Genomic DNA, 22,405 nt, shown 5'->3' with positions numbered 1-22,405 from the left:
TCACACTTCTTTAAAAACTGACTGGGAGGCCAGCATCAACGTGAAGCACCTTCTTAGTTACTTATCCTTTTAATGCAGTCTGCTGCTTGTCTCAAACTGGATGACCTTTTGATTGGCTGTCCAAGTTTGAGAATCCACTCACTGCCTTTAATTGAAGACAGAACCTGTCTCTGTACCAATTAAGGATGTGTCCTGGTCAAAATTCCAACAAATTAATGTTTTCCCATGATCTATCCCAAAGCTGGCCTTGCCTTTTAGTCTGGTATAATGTCAGATTCAATTAATTTTGTTCTAAGCAGATTTTTGTTTTGTATGTGTCCAATAAGCAATGTAGCAATTGCTCTAGGGTTTGAGTTTTTCTTCTTTGCAAGATCCAGTTCCCAGCATTTTGTATTTGTGTATTGTCCACCCTAATACTTCCTGTCCTATAGGTCTCCTCCAAATCCTGGGTTCCTCTAAAGACCCCTCCAGAGCTTGCAATCTGTTCCAGATTTCATGAACTCTGCCAGGTCTTCTCCAAATCTTGGAAGTGTTTCCTTAATCTGAGCTTTCATCTGGATTCCCCCAGCCCCTGAGACCTCTGCTGGATCAAAGTGTTGTGGAGGCTGGGTTATAGTATTGTATAGAGTGCTTCCCATTGTGACTCCATTTGAAGCTTAAAAATTGCCATGATCCCAGAGCTGAGAGAGTGGGATGAGGAAGAGGGAGATGTGAAAGTTAAGTAGTGGGAACTGTTTATAGATTTTAAATTTGAAAATAGCCCACCTTTTCACTGAGCTTTTCAGGACAGGAATTGGGCCTCAAAACTCAACTGGATAGGCCACTTTTTTTAATAAAAAAATGTGGAATTAAAGGGGCATCTCTGCTCCTAGCCCTCTGGAACAACTGTTGCTGCTGCCCCAAAATTATAAATATAAAACATGTGTTGTGTACTGTCCAAATTCATTTCAGTTCTTCAAAGAAAATGGCAAGGCGAATTTCTTCAGCTAATCTATTTTGTTTCACTAACTTATTTTATTCTTAGTCTTCTCTTCCTAATACATCAAGGACTAGGTTTCACATATTAGACAATTAGAATAGAATCCCTACAGTGTAGAAGCAAGTCATTTGGCCCATTGAGTCTACACAAACCCTCTGAGGACCATCCCTCCCAGACCCACTCTCTACACCATCACTGTAGTTCTCACCTTAGACACTGCGGGCAATTTAGCAAGGCCAATCCATCTAACCTGCACATCTTTGGACTGTGGGAGGAAACCAGAGAAAACCCACACAGACACTGGGAGAATTGTGCAAACTGCACACAGACAGACTCCTGAGGCTGGAACTGAATCTGGGTCCATGATACCGAGGCAGCAGGGCTGACCGCTGAGCCACCGTGTCGCCCAGTTGGTTTATCTCTTGGGTCTGGATTCAAGTTCTGAATTTAATGAAAGGAGGACTTTTGTCTGTGTTCATTAACATGGTTCTTCATCTGGCATTTTTTACATTTCCTAATCTAGTGTAAACATTTGTGCGCAAGTATAAACCCGTTTGTCTTTTCTGAAGCTCCTTCTGGATCTGATCTCTGATTGCAATCATTCTCCCATTATGGTGCTGTCAGAAAATGGCCCCAGTGTGTGTCAGCGTTGCATATGAATGTTGGAAATACGGCATGACTAAAAAAAATCATTGTAAAAATGACTAACCACAGCATGAGGTTGAGTCTCTTCATTTGTGTTTATTTTTTGCCACAAAGCCCATTTGTTGGCCAGCTAAAGATATTTTTGCTATTTATATTCCATGAGCTATACTGTTAAAATCTTTTGTGTGTGGAACTTTATGGAGCATTTTCTAAAACAAAGGGATTAATTGTAACGATAGTTCATAGCTGAGCATTGTTACAAATCTATCTCCCTTTTCATTTTAATGAGACAGCTAAAATAAGTTGTTCGTCACTTATCACTTAATGATTTTAATTTCATGTTTCTTATTTTCAAATCTGATCACCTGCATTGCAAGCCTTGGCTCTTCACATTGGCCTTTTTCATTTTCTTGTTAACAATTAATTTTGTTTATTCATTGTACACAACACCACACTTGTAAATTACAAACTTTTCAAGAAAAGTAGTATTTAAATTTGTCAGTTACCTGTCATTTCCTGTTTCCAGAACATTCCTGTTTTGTTGGTTTACCGCTTTTGTAGTGAAGGTTATCCTAACTCCAATTTTTCACACATTCCTACTGTTTTTCTTAAAGCATGTATTTGTGAATTATTTAATCGGCAATGTGAAGGTTAGCATTTCTGAGGAATAGCAGAGGTTACAATGTGGGCAGCATCCAGAACAGAGAAGTATGTTATGGTTGAATGTAAGCAAAAGCATTGTTACATTACCCTAACAAATCTGACACATTAGTGCAGGTTGCTTTTCTGGCAATGCGACTATTTTTAAACACTTCACACCAACTGACCCTTAGCAGCCATTCAATTATAAACTAGTTATTCACTGGACGATGTTTTTGTGCATTGCAAAGCTGTAACATAATGGAAAGGGATAGCCAGAATAATAAGGAAGTATTTGTTCTCCAAAATTGGATTGGATTCTCACAAAACCAAAATAGTACGGATATTATTTATTTTTTTTTAAAAAATTGTCTTCTATAAAGTCACAATCTAGCTATTAATACAGTTGATTGTGAACTGAAACAAGATTTGTGGACAAATAATAGGTAACTGAAACTGTACATATTTTAACATAACAAAATAAATTCCAATTGAATATAAATTTGTGCACAGAATTTAATGAGCTGTCTATTTCCTTCCACCTACAGGTTATTGTGATGAAACGAACCCTCGGAGTTGGCTATGCTGCAGTTGACAATCCTATCTTCTACAAACCCAACTCTTCAATGCTGCTTGGTGATGCAAAGAAGACATGTGATGCTCTGCAGGGCAAGATTAGGGAGATGGAAAAATAAACATTGATACAGAAATGTTATACTGAAAAAACCCGCAATTCTGTTCCAGAACTTCATGCTTTGAAGATTACAGAAACTAACAGAACACATAATCCAGGGGAAATTTGAAAATAAATATTTTCCTATATTATTTGTATTCATGATTTCTTTTATTACCGGTATTGTTTTCATGAAAGTTCCAGTCATAGTACTTGCATCAAATTACAATAAATTAATTCCAGGTTACATCAGGAATGCTAGCATCACAAATGGGAGTGACCTAGAAACTACTGTTTATTATTCATAATGTTTTCACATTTTAATATTTTGATAGTTTTCAGTTTTTTTTAAAAGAACTAATGCAACTGAAAATTAGGGAACCAAATTAATTAAAAATTAGGTATAATTCTGAATGAAAAAGTAATTTAGTTTCTCAAAAGCTGTGCAGAAAGATTTTCAATTCTTTTTCATTACCTTATTTAAATATCCTCTGATTTATTTTATTTTATTTCAGGTGAATGATTGATTGATTTTTAAGTATTTTATGTGACATTTTTTAAATTCCCTGAAAAGCGAGGAAGGAACTGAAACCCATGGAGCAGTACAAGCATTAGCTTTTTTGAATAGAAGCAGCAACTACTGTGGGGAAAACAAAGGATTGAAGGCAACAGTGAAAGGGGACGAGATATCAGGAATTCTAATAGAAAAACCAAAATGGATAACTAATTAATTATTTTAAAATAATGCAATTGTCACTTAAGCAATGAGTCATTTGGTTTGTGCTGGAAGAAAGTCACATCTCTAAGGGCAGCACCATTGCTGTGGTTAGCACTGCTGCCTCAGCACCAAGAACCCAGGTTTGATCCCAGACTCGGGTGTCTGTGTGGAGTTTGTGCATTCCCCCCTATGTCTGTGTGGGTTTCCTCTGGGTCTCAAGTTTCATCCCACAGTCCAAAGATGTGCAGGTTGGTTGGATTGGCCTTGCTAAATTGTCCATAATGTCCAGGATGTGCAAGTCAAGTGGATTAGCCATGGGAAATGCACAATTACTGGGATAGGGTAGGAAGAGGTGGGTCTGGGTAGGCTCGGCGGGCTGAGTGGCCTGCTTCCACAATGTAGGAAATCTATAAGAGATTTACAAATTGTTACAAATTTGTGAGCTTCACATCATATGTTAAATATAAAAACCTATATTGAGTGTTGGTAGCACCATTACTAGCGCTTCCTCCATTAGTGAGAGCTTTTGTTATGAAATATAAAGGTGGTAGTTTAATAGTAATGGTATTAGCCTAGGTCTCTGGATTAATAGTCTAGTGGTCTGGGGCAACGCATTCAAATCCCAGGAAGGTAGATAGTGGAAGCTGCATTCAGTTGAAGAATCTGTTGTATAAAACAGGCCATGATAGCTGTCATCAATTGTTGTGAAAAATCCATCTGGCTCACTAAATACCCTTTAGGGAAGGAAATCTGACATTCTCTTCTGGTCTACCTAAATGTGACTCCAGACCCACAGTAATTTGGTTGAGAATTGACTGCCCTCTGAAATAGCCTGGCAAGACATTCAGTTCAAGGGAATTTCTGGATGAGCAAAAAGTGCTGGCCTACGTCCCATTTAAAAAAAATAACGGCATTGGGGGGAGTACAAAAGCAGCTGATCACAATTCCTTTTAAAACTTCCTGCAGGACTTGTATTGGCAACTATATGTGACCATGACTGATGGTAGTTTCATGCTAGAAAACAAACTGATGAAAGAAACAAATGCTGTAAATTAATTTTGTGGTGGAAAATATAGGAAATATGAGTTTATTCAGTGTAGTGTCAGGGAAAACTAGTTACCACTTTGCAAGAGCTCATTGGTCAATATTGGTCTTCCATATTTTTGCAGAATTAGATTAAGTGACCAAATACTTGGGGGAAAAATATATTGTGCCAAATCAGGTTAGAACGATGCGAACATAATATTAAACTGAAAAAGTTACAATGAAGAGGGTGGTACATAAAAGTAGTTTTATGGAATCAGCAATACAGTACAATCATTGCAGCATTTTTTCATTATAAGTAGATGTGTTTGAAAATGTGCTTCCATCGTGTCATTTCAGTGTAAATGAACAATTGCTAATTACTGAAAATTCCATAGAAACCTTTTTCTGTTGTCACTAGCATTGATGTAAACCAAAATGAATTTGTTAACCACAGATATAATTGATAAATAATATTTATACCCAGCTTTGTTTTATTAAAGGTTAAATAGAAAGACCAAAACACATAATTAATAACATAATCTGCAAAATCATACCAAGCCAAGCAGATGTTGTACATTGTACATAATTGCTTCTTCTCTCTATGACTCATCAGTGCATTTGTTTTACATAGGACACTGTTGAAGATGATAACAGCCCAGGTTTTGCAGTACAAACAACAAGTACTCAACATTTTTAAATAACAAATTGGCATAGTAAATTCTGGTGATGAAGTCCCCAGAGCCTTAGCTTTATTAGTATCTTGTAAAGAGAATCAGCATTGAACATAAGAAACAGTGTGAAATTGCTGTACTTACCATTAGATAGCTAGTAGATACACCAGAAAATGTATTTTATCTATTACCATCGTGTCAGGGTTTTCTTTTAAAAATGTAATTTTAATAAAGCCAAACAATATCTGGCACAGAAAATTAACTTTTACAAATATGGACTAACATTTCCTTGGGAAAGTTTAAAAATACCTTTTCCAGCATTTAGATTTTGCTTTCGATACACTATTTCACAATGAATTAACTATTTTAACATTTCCTGAATCTGAAACAGTTAGAAATTAATGCTTGGATAATGACTTGAAATCCTTCAGATGTATGGCAGGTATTATCTATTCATGTTTAGACATACCCACCCCTAAACTCCCACATTCAAGAGTAATAGAAATTACTCAGTGACAAGTAGATATGCATACTGGCAAAGGCTGGTACAAATGGAAGAAAATAACTAAAAAGACAATATTTTTAAAAAATAAACTCTAGCATTATGCACGTCTGCTAAATGTGTTGAGTCAGGAATAATTCACATCCAAATCAATCTATGATGTTCAGCTTGGTGTACAACCAATAAATTTGGGTAATAAAGTTCAAAATCAGACTTAACAGTGCTACTCAAAAGCAAAATACTCTGCATGCCAAACATCTAAAACAAATATGGTACCATTGTATACTAATTCATTTTTTAAAAATTCCATTACTTTTCAGTTCTGAAGAAGTCATAAGAGTCAAATATTAATACTGTATGGCTCTTCATGGATGCTGTATGTTTGTAGTGATACTTCAGTATCTGATATGTTAAAGAACAAAACAATCAATTTTCATGTTAAGTATTTTAGCAGCAAGTCACTTAAGCAAGTAATTAGTATAACACAAAACAACAAAGCATTGAGGATTAAGTAGTCAGCTAAGTATATCTGGCATTCTAATCTGGTACAAATACTAATTAAAAGCTTTAATAAGTCAATTTAAGAACCATGGTGCTATGCCAGGCCCAAGAAACCTGTCCATTCTAACCAACAATGTAGTATTCTTACAATGGAAGAGCTTTAATTATTAGTGTCAACTAAGCAAACTGGTATGCACTGGTACTTGTATCCAGTAAATGAAAATGGTCTTTTTATGTGTGTCTAAATCTATTGCCTTTGACTAGAAGAAGTCTTCTCACTGAACCCAGCTGAAAAACTGCTGTTGGATTTTTAATCATTACCACTTGTGCAGCTTTTCAAAGCTGCAGGGAAAAAAAATATTCAACCTCTCGTGGCTCTAATCCAAGTTGGCAATCCTGAGTCATTACAGCTCCAAACCCACAAACTGAAGTACCGTCAGACTTGTGGCTCTAATCCAATCTGCATATCATGGACAACACAGTTCCAGATTTGATGAGGGCTATGTGCTGGCTCTCTGGTAGCCACAATCCTACAAGATCCCAACTGGAAGTGAGAAGCATTCCTAGCATGTCTGCTTAGAGAAGTGCCTCTCTCTATTGCTAGCCTTGTTCTTATATTATTTGAAACTCCTATCTAAAACCATAGTTTGCTTCTTCATTCCCCCCTACCCTCACCCTGGGAAAGTGTCATTGCAATACTGGCGGTCCTGATCGATGAACCTCCAACTTATGAGTATTTGTACTTATGAACATGATCCCGTATAGTGAGTGTAATTTTAAAGATCTGACGTACAATCGTTTCCTGTACTTTTGACCAGCTTTTTTATATTGTTCTGCATTGTGTACAAATCAACAGACTTGAGAACAGTACCCATTCTCAACCTGGACTGCCTGTTATGTAATTTGAGGATATCCCATATAAATCTTCTGTATCTAAGAATTTCCCACAATGTTTTCTGTTTATGCATTTACAATAATGGCATATCAGTAATCAAATATTAGACAAGAGTTGCTAATAACGTATACAGAGGTTGAAGCTGCTTTAGGGGCTCTGGGTTTATAAAATCATGATGGATATAGATAAGGTGAATAGCAGGTGTCTTTTCTGTAGGATAGGGGCTTTCAATATATGCTAGGGAGCATATTTTTAAGATAAGAGGAGAAAAATTTAAGAAAAACAAGTGGGACAATTTTTTTTACACAGCGTGGTTCACGTGAACTTCCATACGAAGTGGTGGATGCGAGTACAGTTACAATGTATTTGGATGAATACATGAATAAGAAATATTTGGAGGGATATGTGTCAAGCACTGGCAGGTGGGACTGCTTTATGAGATTATAGTCGGAGTGGTCAGACCAAAGTGTCTGTTTCCATGCTGTGTGACTCAATAATTTGTCAAAATAATTCATCTGCTAAGTTCTTCATTGCATTGAACTAAATTTGATCATAAAGGTAAGTAAAGAATTAATTTAAGAATTAAGAGTAACCATTTTGCAATTTTTCCCTGTAGAAATTTAAAAGATGTTTCATTTATGGCAGGAAAATATAATCTAAATGTTCGAAGGGGAAAAAAATCCTTAATTTTGTCTGTTGCCATTGATCAATGTTGCAATTTTAAGGCAGAATTTTATCAGAAACCCCTCTAGTGCCTGATATTCCAAGGGCCACTCTTATAAGCAAGCCCTCCATACCCAACCAACCAGAGTATATCTATTGTCTTTGGATTTAGTGCAACAAAAACCCCATTTGCTGTGATTGCTGAATGGACACATGGCAGAAAATGACTGGTAACAAATTGGCTGCCTCTGTTTTATGCTCTGATTTCCGTGGTAAGGAAAGTTGGGCAGGCAATATATCGACAATGAATCCATCACAGTCCTTAAGTTAAATCTCCCGTCTTGGTTTGCACTGTGATAAACCTTCCTATCCATTACAGTATAATTTGATTTTTCATGCACTGTCAGCTAAGATGTGGAATTTGTTTTATGAATGGGGCAAAAGGTGTTGAAAATGTTAACCATTGGTAAGTTGATGGACTAAAGCACTAATGACTTGGTGATTCTTGGCGAGTAGCTGTATAATAGTAGCTTCCTAAGTTTGCAATCAGTTTAACTAACTTTTGTGGTCCCCATTTTCATACAAGTACTGTCTTTTGATGCTGTTGGGTCATTTATAGTGGGAAAGAAAAGAGACCAGGGACTTTCCTGTTTTGATGACATATGGCTCCTGCAAATTCATTTAAAGACTGATGTTGAACATATTTATAGAATGTATCTGGACTGCCTTGACTAGAGTGGATAACAAGGATTGGGTAAGTAAAAGTATGGAGAAAAAAATGCTATTTTGTTTGGAGAACATTACTAAGATTGGAATTTTGCAATGCTATCAAACTAAAGCTGTTTCAGAGAATCTTAACTTTGGTCTAACACCAGAAATATGGCAGTTAATCCATATGTAATAACTTGTGTCAAAAAAACAAACTTGTTGGAAGTGAAACAGATATGTCCCTATCTGAACATAAGAAGTTAATGCTTTAGGTAGAGACTCGAATCTTTTGGAACATTGCTCAATAGGTACTAGTTGTGTATGTTTGGACCCTAACTTCATTCAGGAATAATAGGAATTATTCTGAAAAATAGATCTGTCAATGCAAGGTCTAATACAACTGGAGGAAAATAACTAAAACGAGAAGATTTGTTTATAAACTTTGGCATTGTCCAAACATGTGGAGCCCTGAAGAAAGCTTAAGTTTTAAATCAATGCACAATGCTGATCTTGGTACACAACCAATTGATTTCATTAATAAAGTTGGAAATTAGATTTAACAGTGTTACTCATGTATTGGATATGTCCAAACAAAAGGTAAATATACCCATAGATACACATTTCCTTTGATATGCTAATATTAAAAATGTCTGAGGACACAAATATCTCTCACTATTTGTTTATGGTCTGATGACATTATGTAGAGCCGAGTGATTTAGACTTCTTATTTATCAATTTTCTTTGTGGAATCTGAATACATGCGAGATGACTGCCAGATTTTGCCTGCTTTGAGACAATTCAAAAATGGTTTGTGGAACATATTTAAACATTGAACTTAAGAAAAATAACTAGGCAACCAGATGGAAAACTTCCCTACCGTTCTTGATTGGTCCACCTGAGCATGATATTCAGATCTTGGGAGCACTGGATTACCTCATTGGAGGTCAATACTGAAAAGAAATCATAAAATCATGAAAGGTTGTGTGCACTGCATTAAGTATCAGATGAAATTGTGTGCACAACTCTCTGGAATAGGGTTTGAACGCATCCTCATTTCTCAGGATTAATAGTAACACCATTGACTCATTACTATGTTGGTGATAGATATAAATGTATATTCTGATCGGGTGCTCATCTACAAACGGGAAATTGCCCACCAATCAGCAGCAAGTTTCCCTGGGATCAAAAGATTTGCAAAAGCTTAAAGAGGCAAGCATAGGAAAGTCTAGATCAGGCTATTTTAGCAATCGCTAAAAAAAACAGTGGAGATAAGGTGGCAGATCCGAATCTAAATTTCTGATATATAATGAAAAAAACAGAAGATTCACCTATCAGTGTTCACTTAAATAGTTCAAATAAAATTCAAAGTTAAATACTTTGAATTTCAAAGTTAAATACTTTGAATTCAAAAACAATATTTCTTGTATATTCTAAGGTTGTTAATTTGTTATACAGATTCAAAGTTCCTTTGTATATTTTGTCATGAAATTATTCTTGTAGCTGCCTCTTTTTCTGATGCTTGCCTGTCAAAGGCAACAATGTGAAGCTGGATGAACACAGCAGGTCAGGCAGCATCAGAACAGCACAAAAGTTGACGTTTTGGGTCACGACCCACTTGGATATCAAGTTGTCTTGATAATGGAACTTATCACTAATTTTGTTTACAGGAGTGAACGGCTGATAAAAGTGCAAAGGGCACTTGCTAGATTGAGGTTTCCTATTTCAAACACAAATATGGGAAATGACTGGAAGGTTCGACAGAGAGTGAAAGAGATCAGGGAGTAGGTTTGTCATCTGCTTAGATTTCATTGCAATTGTTTGATTCTCTTCTTTCATCATCCTATTCTTTAATTCACATTTTGCAGCCTTAGCTTGGCGATACATACTACTAAAAGTATCGCCCTGGTGAAAGTAAAACCAAGTTTCCAGCTGCCTTCTAAGATGGCCCAAAACACAATGCAAAGAGCAGAAAAGTTCTTCCATATTTATCACGTAAGCAATATCACTAAGATTGTAAATTTATTTTAGTGCATAGCAACATGCATACAGTAATGTTTTCTACACTGGAGCATTGCCCTATCTCTGCAAAGTATTTAATTGATGCTAAGGTACTTTGTGGTCATGAAAGGTGCTATACATATGCATACATCTAAAGGAGACAGCACAGATTGAGGAAACATGGTTAATAATGCAAATAGGATCCTGGACTTGACAAGAGTACAAAAGCAAGTAGGTTACGGTGAACCACATAAAACACTACTTCTTCCTCAATGATAGTATTGTGTCAAATTCTGGGAACCACTTTTCAGGAAGGCTGTAAAGCCTTAAGGTATGGTGCAGAAAGTGAGAATGATCACAGGAATGAGGGCCATCAGTCAAGTGGATGGTGGCACGGTGCTTAAGTCAACCACTAGAAAATGTATAACTGTGTTTGAGAGGAAATTATTTTGTTGAAGTTTTCTTTCACTTACAGGACAGTTGTTCTTCATTCAATGATTCTTCAGCTTTTGAGCTTTGACATTTGTGTTTTTGTATCCCTTCTGACCCCCTTCTTCCTAGCCTACAAATTTATTGTTTTGATGCCTTGCACTCCACATCACACTTTTAAGAAATTTCAAAGGTAGTTGAATACTGAAAAATTGTGACCATCTATCATTATATGATTGAAGGGTAAAATAGGTCTTTGATAGAACAACATAGTCAAGATAAATTTCAGATGTCCAGAAGAAAGTGTTGCAGTATGCATGAAGCCTGTAAACAGACCTTGGCAGGGGACTCAGCTCTGTGGGCAATTAGTTCTTTTCTTGGCTTCTTCTCTAGCCATTCTGCCAGACAAGAGTGTCATTCTGGAAATTCAAATAAACAACTTGTGTAGAGCCTTACAAGACACCCTAGCAAAACATATCGCTTTCTGGCTTTGGCTCATATTGAATTCACAAAGCACTTGTAATTAATAAGTATTCCATAAAGAGAAAAATGAAAGCTATAAATTTTAATATACAACTAACTCTTAAGTTATGCAAAGTGAACGTGGGTGGTCTTAACAGAGAGCAGGCCGGTGAGGAATGGTACTTTATATGGGTGTGCTGCTTCAGTGACATTGATTTAAACAGAATATTAGCCTTTGCATTAATATTTGCAGAATTGTTGACAGTCTGCTCTATCATACTATCCTAAATAAGATTTTAGATTTAAAATTAGATTTTAGGAATGGAAGAAGATTCAAGAATGCCTTTAGCTACTGAGATGTTTCTATAGTACCAAATTATTACAGTGGACTGACAATCATATCTGGCCTGTCAGCTAAAACTGCGACTACAGAAAGTGTTAACTTCACATTAGCCTCCTTCACTCCAACATTTGGTAACTGACACTCCATATCACCTATGTGCAAACATCAAGAATCTAGAATGGCCTTTGAGCAGCAGAAGTAACCGACTCCTACAGATTAATGCCCCCCGCCCCCGACTCAATACCAACTGAACTTTATGATACAAATACATGCATGTGAGCCTATCGCAGCTATGTCTCTTGCCAAAACAACATCATGCCTGTTGTTCAGCATCAATAAAATACCTAGAAGTGAGCCACAGGGATCCTTCTGTTTGTCTGCCCTAACTTTACCGACAGAACCATGGAAATCCTAGGAAATCAGTTTGCAGTGGCACAACTGTGTGTCAGATTAATGGAAAAATAAGGCCAGAATATTCCCAGCCACCAGCCAATGTGGGCAATCAGTTGGGAAAATTTGATGAGATCGCAAAAATGAAATTCTCAACTCAGGTGGAAAATCAGCTACTTTTGCCTCTTAAGGATTTAATAGCAAGATGAGAATCTTACTAGTGGGTTGCAAAGCGCCTGTTTCAGTGAATAATATCTCATATTACCTATTCTCACCTTATTTATATTGAAGTTACGGTGTTACCAATTCCCAACATGAAAGTCAGAGCAGGTGCCCGGTGGCTCCAGCTCTCTCTTTACTCCACCAGGCTTTGTCTTAGCCTGCAATCCCTAACATTTTGGGCATGGTCCATGGGCAATCACTGACTGCATACCTTGTATTTGGACGTTTGCATCAGACAAGCAACCACCTGCATCTCCAACTCACTTAGAATATAGTTCTACATATCAGTACTTCATTTTGGATGTTGCTGACATCTTTCATTGCAATGCTGCTGCCAGGCATGCAACAAGGCAAGCTGCATCTTTGGGCTCTTCACTTGCTTTCTTAGCACAGAATCACTGGAGCTACTTGGATGCTCACAGCATCTGTCTTTTCTTTTGTGCATTTCTGCCTCATTCAGAGCTTACAGGCTCCCACTACTACTATCTTGTCTTTTAGTGCAGGCACAAACAAGGTAGACAGTCATATTTCCAGCAATGATCGGTCAAGGGGATGGACATGTTAGTGATTGGCCCCTTCCTTCATCAGTATGACACGTCAGCAGCTTACAATGCAAACATGATGAATGTACTGCAACTAAATAGCCAGGCTTCAAGTCTAAGGAAAGTTGCCTTTAGTCAAATCCAATCAGTCAGGAGGTCCAGCCACAGTCAGTGAAGGGCATTGTCTGATTTATGACCATGGCCTTGGACATGGTCAGTTAGTCACTTGAAGCATTCATGGTCAGGAGTTCTGCATCATTACAGGTAGAGACATGGGCTATGGCCATTGTGAGGAAGTGACATCTTGAGGTAGATCAAGGTCCCTCAATTCTTCTCTCATCTTGCCATTCACAGAATGCAGGGTTGTATGAATAACAAACAGCCACTGAGACAGCTGGACCTGGCTGTCCATGGCAGCCACCAACCTGCGCATGTAGCCAGCATGGAATAGCCAACATCGGTGTACCCTTCCAATCTTCAATTCAGATTGCCAAATGTCTCCAAGAAATGTGCTGGGTACTCCCATGTCTTTTTGTGCATTCTGACAAAGTTATTAACAACCAACCCAATGACTTAGGTGAGGAAAGTCAATGTTCTTAACACTAAATTTGCAGATGACACAGAGTCTGCAGAAGGATATAAGCACATTAAGTGAAAGGGCAAAAACTCAGCAAATGAAATAGAAAGTGGGAAAATATTATTCAAATGAAGAAAGGTGCCAGAAGCTACAGAATGAAGGGATTTGGAAGTTCTTGTGTCTGAGTCACAAAAAGCTGGCATCCAAATTCAGTGGGTAATAGAGAAGGCAAATGGAATATTGATCTACTTTCAAAGGGAATGGAATATAAAAGGCAGGAGGTTTTGCTAAAACTATGCAAAACACTAATCAGGCCACAGCTGAAATGCTGTGAACAGTTTTAGGCTCTTCTTGAAGGAAAGATATCCTGGCATTGTAGGCAGTAGAGTAGACAAGGTTCACTAGGCTGTTAGCAGGATGGAGGAACTATCTTATAAAGGAGCAATTGTGTAGGTTGCACCTGTACTCATTGGACTTTAGAAGAATGAGAGGGATGATCTTATTGAAACACATAAGTGTCTTAGAAGACTTTGCAGGACATGTTTGGAACGCTTGTTTCCCCTTGTCCGACAGTCAAGAACCAGAAGGCACAATCTTGGAATAAGATTTAAGGCAGAAATGAGGAATTTCTTCCCTTAAAGCAGTGGAGCTGGAATTCTACACTGCAGAGGACTGTAGAGACTGGGTCACTACGTATATCCAAGGCTGAGTTAGACAGTTATTAACCAATAAGAGAAACAAGGGTTATAAGGACAAGGCAGAAAGTGGAATTGAGGATTATCAGATCAGCCACGATCTCATTGAATAGCAGAGTAGATTTAATTGGCTGAATATCTTTCTGTGCTTAAACAGCAGTTTTAAATCTACACAGACGCTAAAATGTCTTCCATATTTCTCAATAGTTCAGAATCAATGGTTTTCAATTGAATTTACACCAAATTTTGATCTCTAAACCTATGTCAACAATAGAAAGCCAAATGCTGCGAACTAATCTTAAAAAAATCAAGATACTGCAAAAACAGTGTTTCCAATTTTGAAGAAAACAAAAACAAAAGAACACGAGTGTTGTCATTTATGTTCAATGTTACTTTCTGCTTTAGGGAAGACGACATTTAATTGAAAAAACATACACAATAGTTTACTTTAAAGCAAATCTTAACTGATAAATGAAAAACTAATTTTATTTTTTTTTCCACACCTTGCACTGAAATAAGCAAGGATCAGAGACCAACAGATATTTAACAAACTACACAAGTTTAAAATCATTGGTGTTTTGATATTAAAAGCCAGAATTTACTTTAATCTTATTTATTGAACTAGTCTACTAATTATAGTGTCAAATTGCAAAAGTATTATCAATTACTTTTCACTTCAGTTCAATTTTCCAGCTGCAAGTTTAGCTCTGTTGATTAATCTGTACATGAATGAATAGAAAAACAATAAATTGTCATATTCCCCATTGTAGTTCTCTTTCAAAAGCAATTGATGATAATCAACCAAAAAATAATAAACAGCCTCAATTGTAGCGAGATATGTGTCCGGCTTTCCTTTCTGGCAACGCCAAAAGCATGTCTTCCGTGTTCTTAATTCAACATGAAGTAATTCTACAAAGAGAAGGGTGCAGGGAAACATTAAGCTTTTTTGAGAGTAGTGAATACAAATATGTATTTTTAACAATACATTATGATTCAAATCATATCCTTCTAATGTAATTGTTCATCACATGGAAACATGTTCCCAATTAAGTTAATGTCATAAAATCTTCCTCTTTCCTTCATGTTGTGAAAATACCAGCTCTATTACCATGATTTGCTATTTTGAACTTCAGCAGGAAAAATTAGTTTGGTATCAGACATAGAAGTCGAAACTCTTTATATCCTCGCTCAGAATTAATAAGGATTGCTGAATAAAGATCAATAGCAAGAAAACGTTAGTTAATTTTCCTTGACTTTGGATTAATTTTCATTTTGTTTAATGTTATAGCTGAGCCACTTTTCTTGAGAGGTAACCTAAAAGAGACCTTTAAAACTATGAACAATTTTGATTGAGTAGAATATTTCTAAAAGTGGGGAAAAGCAAATCTACTGGCTACCATGTAAGATGACACCAAAATAAAAATTAAGTAGGCCATTCACAATAAAATGCCCGGCATGGTGAGAATTGAACTTTGCCGGCAGAGGGGTACTTGAGCCGAACCCTATATATAGCCTTTAAAAGGGCAGCACGGTGGCCCAGTGGTTAGCACTGCTACCTCACAGCACCAGGGACCTGGGTTTGATTCCATCCTCGGACAACTGTCTGTGTGGAGTTTGCACAATCTCTCCCAGTCCAAAGATGTGTAGGCTAGGTGGATTGACTATGCTAAATTGCCCATTGTGTTCAGGGATGTGTAGATTATGGGGGGGATGGGTCTGGGTGGGCTGTTCTGTGAGTCGTTGTGAACGTGTTGAGTTGAAGGGCCTGTTTCCACACTCTAGGGATTCTATGATTATGACAAGCTAGACAATCCTATGAGGCAAAAACTATTATACAATAATCCTGACAAAGTTAAATAAGGAAGGATGAGAAGTGGAACATAAATACTTGCATGGACTAAATTGCTGGTTTTCCTAATATACGTTGTATGTAATTTTCTATTAATCCCAAGCCTTTATAAACAAGGTCACAGAATGAAATAAGAAAGCAACTGGTTGATCATGACATCAGTCTGGAAGGTATGACAGCATTTTCAAAATAATGCTTTAATCTCAATCTCACTGATTTTCCTGCTCTTTGTGCAATTTTTTTTGGGTGGGGGGCGCGGGGAAAGAACCTTCATCAGTCAGGTTAGCAATGATTTCAAGGCAAGCAAATATTTACCAAAGCCACAAAACTAATTCTCAAAGATGATGGTGCACTGTGTTCCACATCCACTTTCGTTGCACCTACTTGGTGAAGTGCCTAAGGCTTTTTTTCACATTATTATGTTTTACAAATTCAAGTTGTTGAGTTTGAATTTGCTGTTCCAGGCCCCTTTACAGACCATCCAAATTTCCTTTCTGTTTGTGTAGTAGCTCACTTTTGAGTTTGAAATTCCAAAAGCACAAAATTAAGTTATTTATAAAGATGTCAAAATGTACAGAGTACACAGAGCACAGAAGTAAGTGGAATACAGTTCAAAATAGATATAAAGTGGGCTGGTGGAAGCAGAAATAAAGGAATGGTCAATAAAGGCTAAAAGTGTTTGCAAGACAATGATTAAATATATTAAGTACAATTTATCTGAGGTTGCACCAAAACAACTGTAAATGCTACTGAACTGACTATCTGGTTTTACTGAATCAGAACATTTGGTGATTTTGTACCTGCGCAAGACAAGAAAACAGATACCACGCAAGCTCATCAATATTCTAAGTTATAAGGTAACAAAGTGTGGGGCTGGATGAACTTTGTTATCTTGGATTCTCCAGCATCTGCAGTTCCCATTATCTCTAAGTTACAAGGTACCTTGAAGACGTTCATCAGTAATTATTTTGTTGGTTTGATTCCAGGTACTGTCAATAAATATCACTCTTTTTAATGGAGATATTTTTGTCTTTGCCTGTCCAAAATCCTGCTCCTCTGAACTGCCTTGGTCTTTTTGGTCATGTTTTGCACGTTTATGTTCTGGTTCTTCCAACGTAATGCACTCATTGCAGCTGTGAACATTCTTAGAGGAATGTTTCAAAAGAGCGGATTTCTCATTAGCAAGCTTTGACAAATGCTTGGGAAGATCTTCAAAGGAAACTGACTTTGGTCCAGGGAACACCACTACAACCTAAAACAGGAAAGCATCAAATAATGACAGATTAAAATTAAAGGGACACACTAAGATCACACGCAACAAAATGAAATAACAAAATGATTTCTTAAAGAAAACCTTCAGTTCTCTTTATACCTTAATCACCCAACTTCCTACATGCATTTTGAGCCCAGACTATGTTACCTTTCCTTGAATGGACTCAATACATTTTTCAATCTTATACAGTATGACTAATAATATAGAAATTCAAAATAAGCCACCTAAGTAAATGGTATGTGGCATTAAGCTAAACAACTAAAGGCATTATGTGGTCTTAGATAAGGAAAGTGTTTTTTCATAACTTACTTCATGCTTTTCCTCCTCATTATCTGGCATGCAAGGATATGTGTAAATATTAACATCATCCCGAGCCAACAGCTTTGCATGTACAGCAGTACTTTTGCCATCAGTTTCATTGGGATGTTTGATAATATCAATCTTCAAAGGGAGCTGAAAATGAATAATATTGTTATTTCATAGTAAAATAAAAATTAGATGATATAATTAATAGGAAGCCATAAATTTTTCTTTTTATAGCCTTTGTCAGACGTCCGAAAGTGTAGTTTCAATTTATTTTGCAAGCAAATGCAGTAGCCAATTTGCATATATGAAGATCATTATTTTTAAAATATGCTCCTTGGATGTAGATAAGTCTGCACCTCAAATGCTCTGACAATGCAATGATTTAAAACTTGGGAAACTTGCAAAGTCACTGCAGAGGACATTAGGAATCGACTGTCCAATGTAAGTCTTAAGAACTAGCTTAGTATAAATAACTTAATAACCACTGATTGATGAGTGAATGATATCTAACAGAAATTCCGTGCGTGTGGGCATCGTAAATGGACAGTAAGAACTTAAGCTGTGACTCACAGTGACCAATAAGGCAATGTTTTCAGGGAAACGCTAGAATAAAACAATGTACTCAAATTCATGATGAACCACAGATGTTTCGCTTTTCCAATGTTAGAAATCAGATTTTCCAACCAAGTGACAGCTCATGACATAAAAGTAAAAGATTTGTCTGTACACACATATTTATGAATTGTGAGAAACACATAAAACTAAGAATGATAGCTTGAACACTTTAATGAACTTTATGGCTAGGTTTCTATTAGAATAGAATAGATTAATCAATGCCATTTTAATGGAACTTCTCCAATGTTCTGAGAGCCAGTATACAAATTAACTAGTGTTAACGGGTGGGAATTGGTTCACATTTCCTTTTATTTATTATATCAGGACCACACAAAAAAAAATTAGCATTTTACATCCAGGTGAAATCAAGTTTGTGTGGTTAACTGAAAGAAAATGCTCAAGAAGGGTCCAGACATTAGAAATTGTACAGCAATCTCTATTCTAGAACTTAACTGATGACCAAACTTTAGGTACAAACCTTCACCTGAGGTATCTCATCAGAATTCACGCCATCTACCAAAAGACAACATGAGTAACAGTAAAACATCCTTGAACTCAGGCATTTTGGACATTTTGATCGACCATTTTGTTGGAGCGTTTCTAGTATTGTCTGGGAAGCTAGTTTCAAATCTTTAAACGAATCCTGTTCACCGCCTTCACTTGATTGAATGCGCAGTCTTTCAGAACTTGCATCAGTCTGTGCCGTGTCTTCAACTCTCTCAATTTTTTCCAAGCCCACTGACATCCTGAGGAACTGTTACAGATTTGTTAATTATTGATCATCTGGAATTAAGAATAAAACATGGAGGTGAATGCTGGTTAATTTCATACCTTCAAATTAGGTGTTCCTGGGTATTTCACTTCTCATTTTAAAATACAGCATCCAAAGACAATATCCAAGATTGGCACATTCTATGGTCCTTTAAAAATAGGATTAAATTGCGGCAACACGGTTTGAGGTCATGAACAGGTTAATCTCAATAATTCATAATTCAGCATCAAAGTATATAGTAGGGAAATCAATTTACACTTTATAAATATCTGAATAACCCATTCAAATTCAAAGCACCCAGTTAGGTAACAAGCATATAATGAGGCAACAATACCTCACCTTCTCTAATACTTCCATGTTGTTACAACAGTGATCTGACATCCAGTCTTGGACAAAGCACAACCTCTCCCCATGAAACATAAGCAAAATCAAAGCCAGCTGCATTTTCCCTACTCAGGTGCATATCTTGTGTTTGGATCTAATGGAATCTTTTGAGAATTTCCTATTTTCACTCTGAGGAAATTGGGCAGAAAACAGTCTATCCAGCTAATCCTTGAAGCACATCTTTGGTGGTTATGAGGGTAGGAAAAATGTTGAACTGCTCAGTCCTCTGAAATTTTGTTCCAGTTGTTTTAGCACCTATTTGGTCTTGTAGTCCTTGTGCTCTCACCTTCCCATGGCCACTCCATGCGAACACAAGTCATCCACCATCATTACACCTCCATGTGCTCTCTCTATCACCTCATGCTCTCCACCTCATTGACTTTCATTAACCCCATGCTAACTCATGTTACCAAGCTACCCCATAACCACCACCTCCAAAGCTATTGTAGGCAGCTATCAGGGGTCATGTGCTAATAAAAAAAACTTGTAATATTCTAATAGAGCTCTTGCTTACTCACATTTTATACTAAAGATAAACCTCCCATTCGCGAAATCCAGTTTAATCTTTGTAATCTCAAGTTGCTCATTCCTTATATAAAAAAAGAAAATTTCTACTCAGACTTGACAAAGAATGATTATCCTTTAATAGTCACTTTAAATTGTAAACCAAACTGTGAACTCAAAACCTCCTGCTGAGATAACTGAAACCTTTAAAACTCACCCAAGCAATCATAATATCATTGGGAAAGAACTTTGGAAAATGTGGACAAGAATATCGATTGAAACTGTACAAAAAGGTAGTAATTGTTTTCTAGCCTATACCTCAATTGAAGCAGTCAGATAGAAAGTCTTTTTGTACTTTTGGGGCAGCTGCAACTTTTCATTTTGAATTTAAAGAATGGTATATTAACAAAATTGAAGATCATGACACTTAAAATGATCCTATCCACCCTTCAAAAGCATTTCTGTCTCTACAATGCGGATTGAGGCTCTTCAAATGGCTGGTTTCCTGCCTGTATCATACACGCCCAACCTCTTTGCAATGTAAAAGAGAAGGGTGAAATGCTTGCAATTGTCCTCAGCTGGATATGCTTAGTGTCAATCAACCCTTGCTTCCTCTGGAGGTTACCATCATGACAAATCCAATCTTTAGACAATTTCTATTCACTCCGTATAAAATCAAGAAAAGGCTCAAGGTACGGGATAGTGCAAAGGCTATGATCCTAGCAACATTTCAGCAATAGTACTGAAAATTTATGCTCTAGAACTAGTTGTAGCCCTCACAAACCTGTTCAAGCACAGCCATAACACAAACAACATAGAACCACGTCCAAGTATGCCTTGTACATAAAGACTGAACAAATCCAACCTGGCCAATTACTACTCCATCACTCATGACAACATGTTTGTTAGGGGCCACTCATCTATGTCCCAGGACTATACTGCAAAGGTTCCTTGGGGTATGTCCTAGGCCCAATTATCATCAACCAATTTGTTAATTGCCCTTATCATAAAATCAGAAGTAGATATGTTTGCTCATGACTGCACAATGTTCAGCACCATTTGTGACTTCTCAGATAGTGAAGCAGTCAGTGTTCATGTTGAACTGGACAACATTCAGACTTGAGCTGATAAGTGGCATTCAGCCACCCAAGTGCCACGCAATGACCATCTCCATCGAGAGACCATCCAACCATCTCCCTTTAAAGTTCAGAGGCATTACCATTGTTTCAAACTTTATTTCAACAATCTGTTGAAAATTAGGGCAGGCTTTGCATTTAGCCTGCCCACCATTTTTAAACATAAGGGGAGTCTTTGGAACTGTGAAAATCTGGCCTGTCGTCTTCTAACCCCACCGCTAACCCCAAACACATGCCACCGATTCAATCCTCCTCCATGCCCACCCCAGGCTTAGCAGATGTTTGCAACTTTGGTATGCTACTCCACTCAAAAGTTCAACCTTTTCTTCCATTTCTTCTTCATCACAAACACAATTTATTTCTGACGGTGCCTGGTCTGCTGCAATCCTCCAACTCCACACTGTTGTTAATTCTATCCAAGTAAGGTTACATGTCTTCAGCTGTCAGCTGCCTTTGAAATCTGAAGACTCGACTGCTCTAACATTCCCCTAGCCAGATTTGCACCGGCCTCATTTCTACAGGTTTCAGGTAGTCACTAAGGTACATATCCTGTTCTCGATATTTTCCTAATCAGCCTATTCAGAGATGTTATTACACACCTCCAGAACAGGTGGGGCTTAAACCTGTGACCCCTTAGCCCAGAGGCAGGGATATTACCATCGTGAAACTGTTCTACATTTTCCCACTCACTCATCACCCTGTAGGGTTCAAGTAATAGTCAATGATGGAAGATTGAATTTTGCCTGTTTAACTGCACAAGAGGAACAAGCTGAACACTAGTCCTTGTTATATAAAGATTTAGTGGACAGAATGGGTAATTCAAATTTAGAAAATACATTGCAATCCATTTTAAACATTTACACACACGCCCAATACCTTGAACTGCATAATTTCAGACCACAGGAATTGCAGTGAAATCTAACCTCGATTACAATGTAGTTTGAAAAAAAATCTTACATGACAATGTCTCGGAGAGTTTTATTCTTTGTAGTCTATGCTGTCAGTATCTTCATGGCAGTGAAAGGGACCAAATTAAAACAAAAACAAAAACAAAAACCTGCTGCCACAGCACATGCGCCAAGTGTTGACTTTCTCTGTCAGGTTTTGTTTATATTCGGTTCTGAAATCCAATTACACTTCATTCCAAATCAAGCCACGATAATTTTGCTTGTTTCTTTTCTCAAGACAGACTTTTGACTACACAGTTTGGTAGAGCAGCTCCAGAAAAAGGCGAACAGACCCTGCTGCCGTTGAGCCACGCAGGCCATTTCCTTCGTTTGGGTAGGAA

The 22,405-nt window shown here is 37.2% G+C and overlaps 2 protein-coding genes across 7 annotated transcripts in view; one reads left to right on the top strand and one right to left on the bottom strand.

Moving 5' to 3' along the window:
• Nucleotides 1-3,088, top strand: part of LOC125467305 (NAD(P) transhydrogenase, mitochondrial-like) — a 63,656-nt gene extending 60,568 nt beyond the window's left edge. For both annotated transcript variants that reach the window (XM_048562973.2, XM_048562974.2), the window contains one exon: nucleotides 2,812-3,088. In XM_048562973.2, coding sequence (XP_048418930.2) covers nucleotides 2,812-2,958 — 147 coding nt within the window. In that variant the 3' untranslated portion in view covers nucleotides 2,959-3,088. The remainder of the gene's footprint in view (nucleotides 1-2,811) is intronic.
• Nucleotides 3,089-5,153: 2,065 nt separating this feature from the next.
• Nucleotides 5,154-22,394, bottom strand: dtwd1 (DTW domain containing 1). 5 transcript variants are annotated; one of them, XR_007250617.2, is made up of 8 exons: nucleotides 22,075-22,394; nucleotides 18,800-19,104; nucleotides 17,710-17,853; nucleotides 17,070-17,379; nucleotides 14,947-15,187; nucleotides 11,384-11,466; nucleotides 9,498-9,570; nucleotides 5,154-6,255 (listed from the first exon to the last, which is right to left on the bottom strand). XR_007250617.2 is itself a non-coding variant. In XM_059639191.1 (6 exons), the coding sequence occupies exons 2-5, from the start codon at nucleotides 19,064-19,066 to the stop codon at nucleotides 14,955-14,957; spliced, it is 954 nt and encodes a 317-aa protein (XP_059495174.1). In that variant the 5' UTR covers nucleotides 19,067-19,104; nucleotides 22,075-22,394; the 3' UTR covers nucleotides 5,154-9,570; nucleotides 14,947-14,954. The 5 variants fall into 5 exon arrangements, 3 of the variants coding, with proteins under 3 accessions (XP_059495174.1, XP_048419022.1, XP_048419021.1); XR_007250618.2 differs by lacking the exon at nucleotides 11,384-11,466; XM_059639191.1 differs by lacking the exon at nucleotides 11,384-11,466 and having other exon boundaries at nucleotides 5,154-9,570.
• Between the last annotated feature and the right edge of the window lie 11 nt (nucleotides 22,395-22,405).

The sequence above is a fragment of the Stegostoma tigrinum genome, chromosome 33 (assembly GCF_030684315.1).
Source record: "Stegostoma tigrinum isolate sSteTig4 chromosome 33, sSteTig4.hap1, whole genome shotgun sequence".
Lineage (NCBI taxonomy): Eukaryota > Metazoa > Chordata > Chondrichthyes > Orectolobiformes > Stegostomatidae > Stegostoma > Stegostoma tigrinum.
Note: the sequence above shows the minus strand (reverse complement) of the source record. Positions and strands in the feature narration are given on the sequence as shown.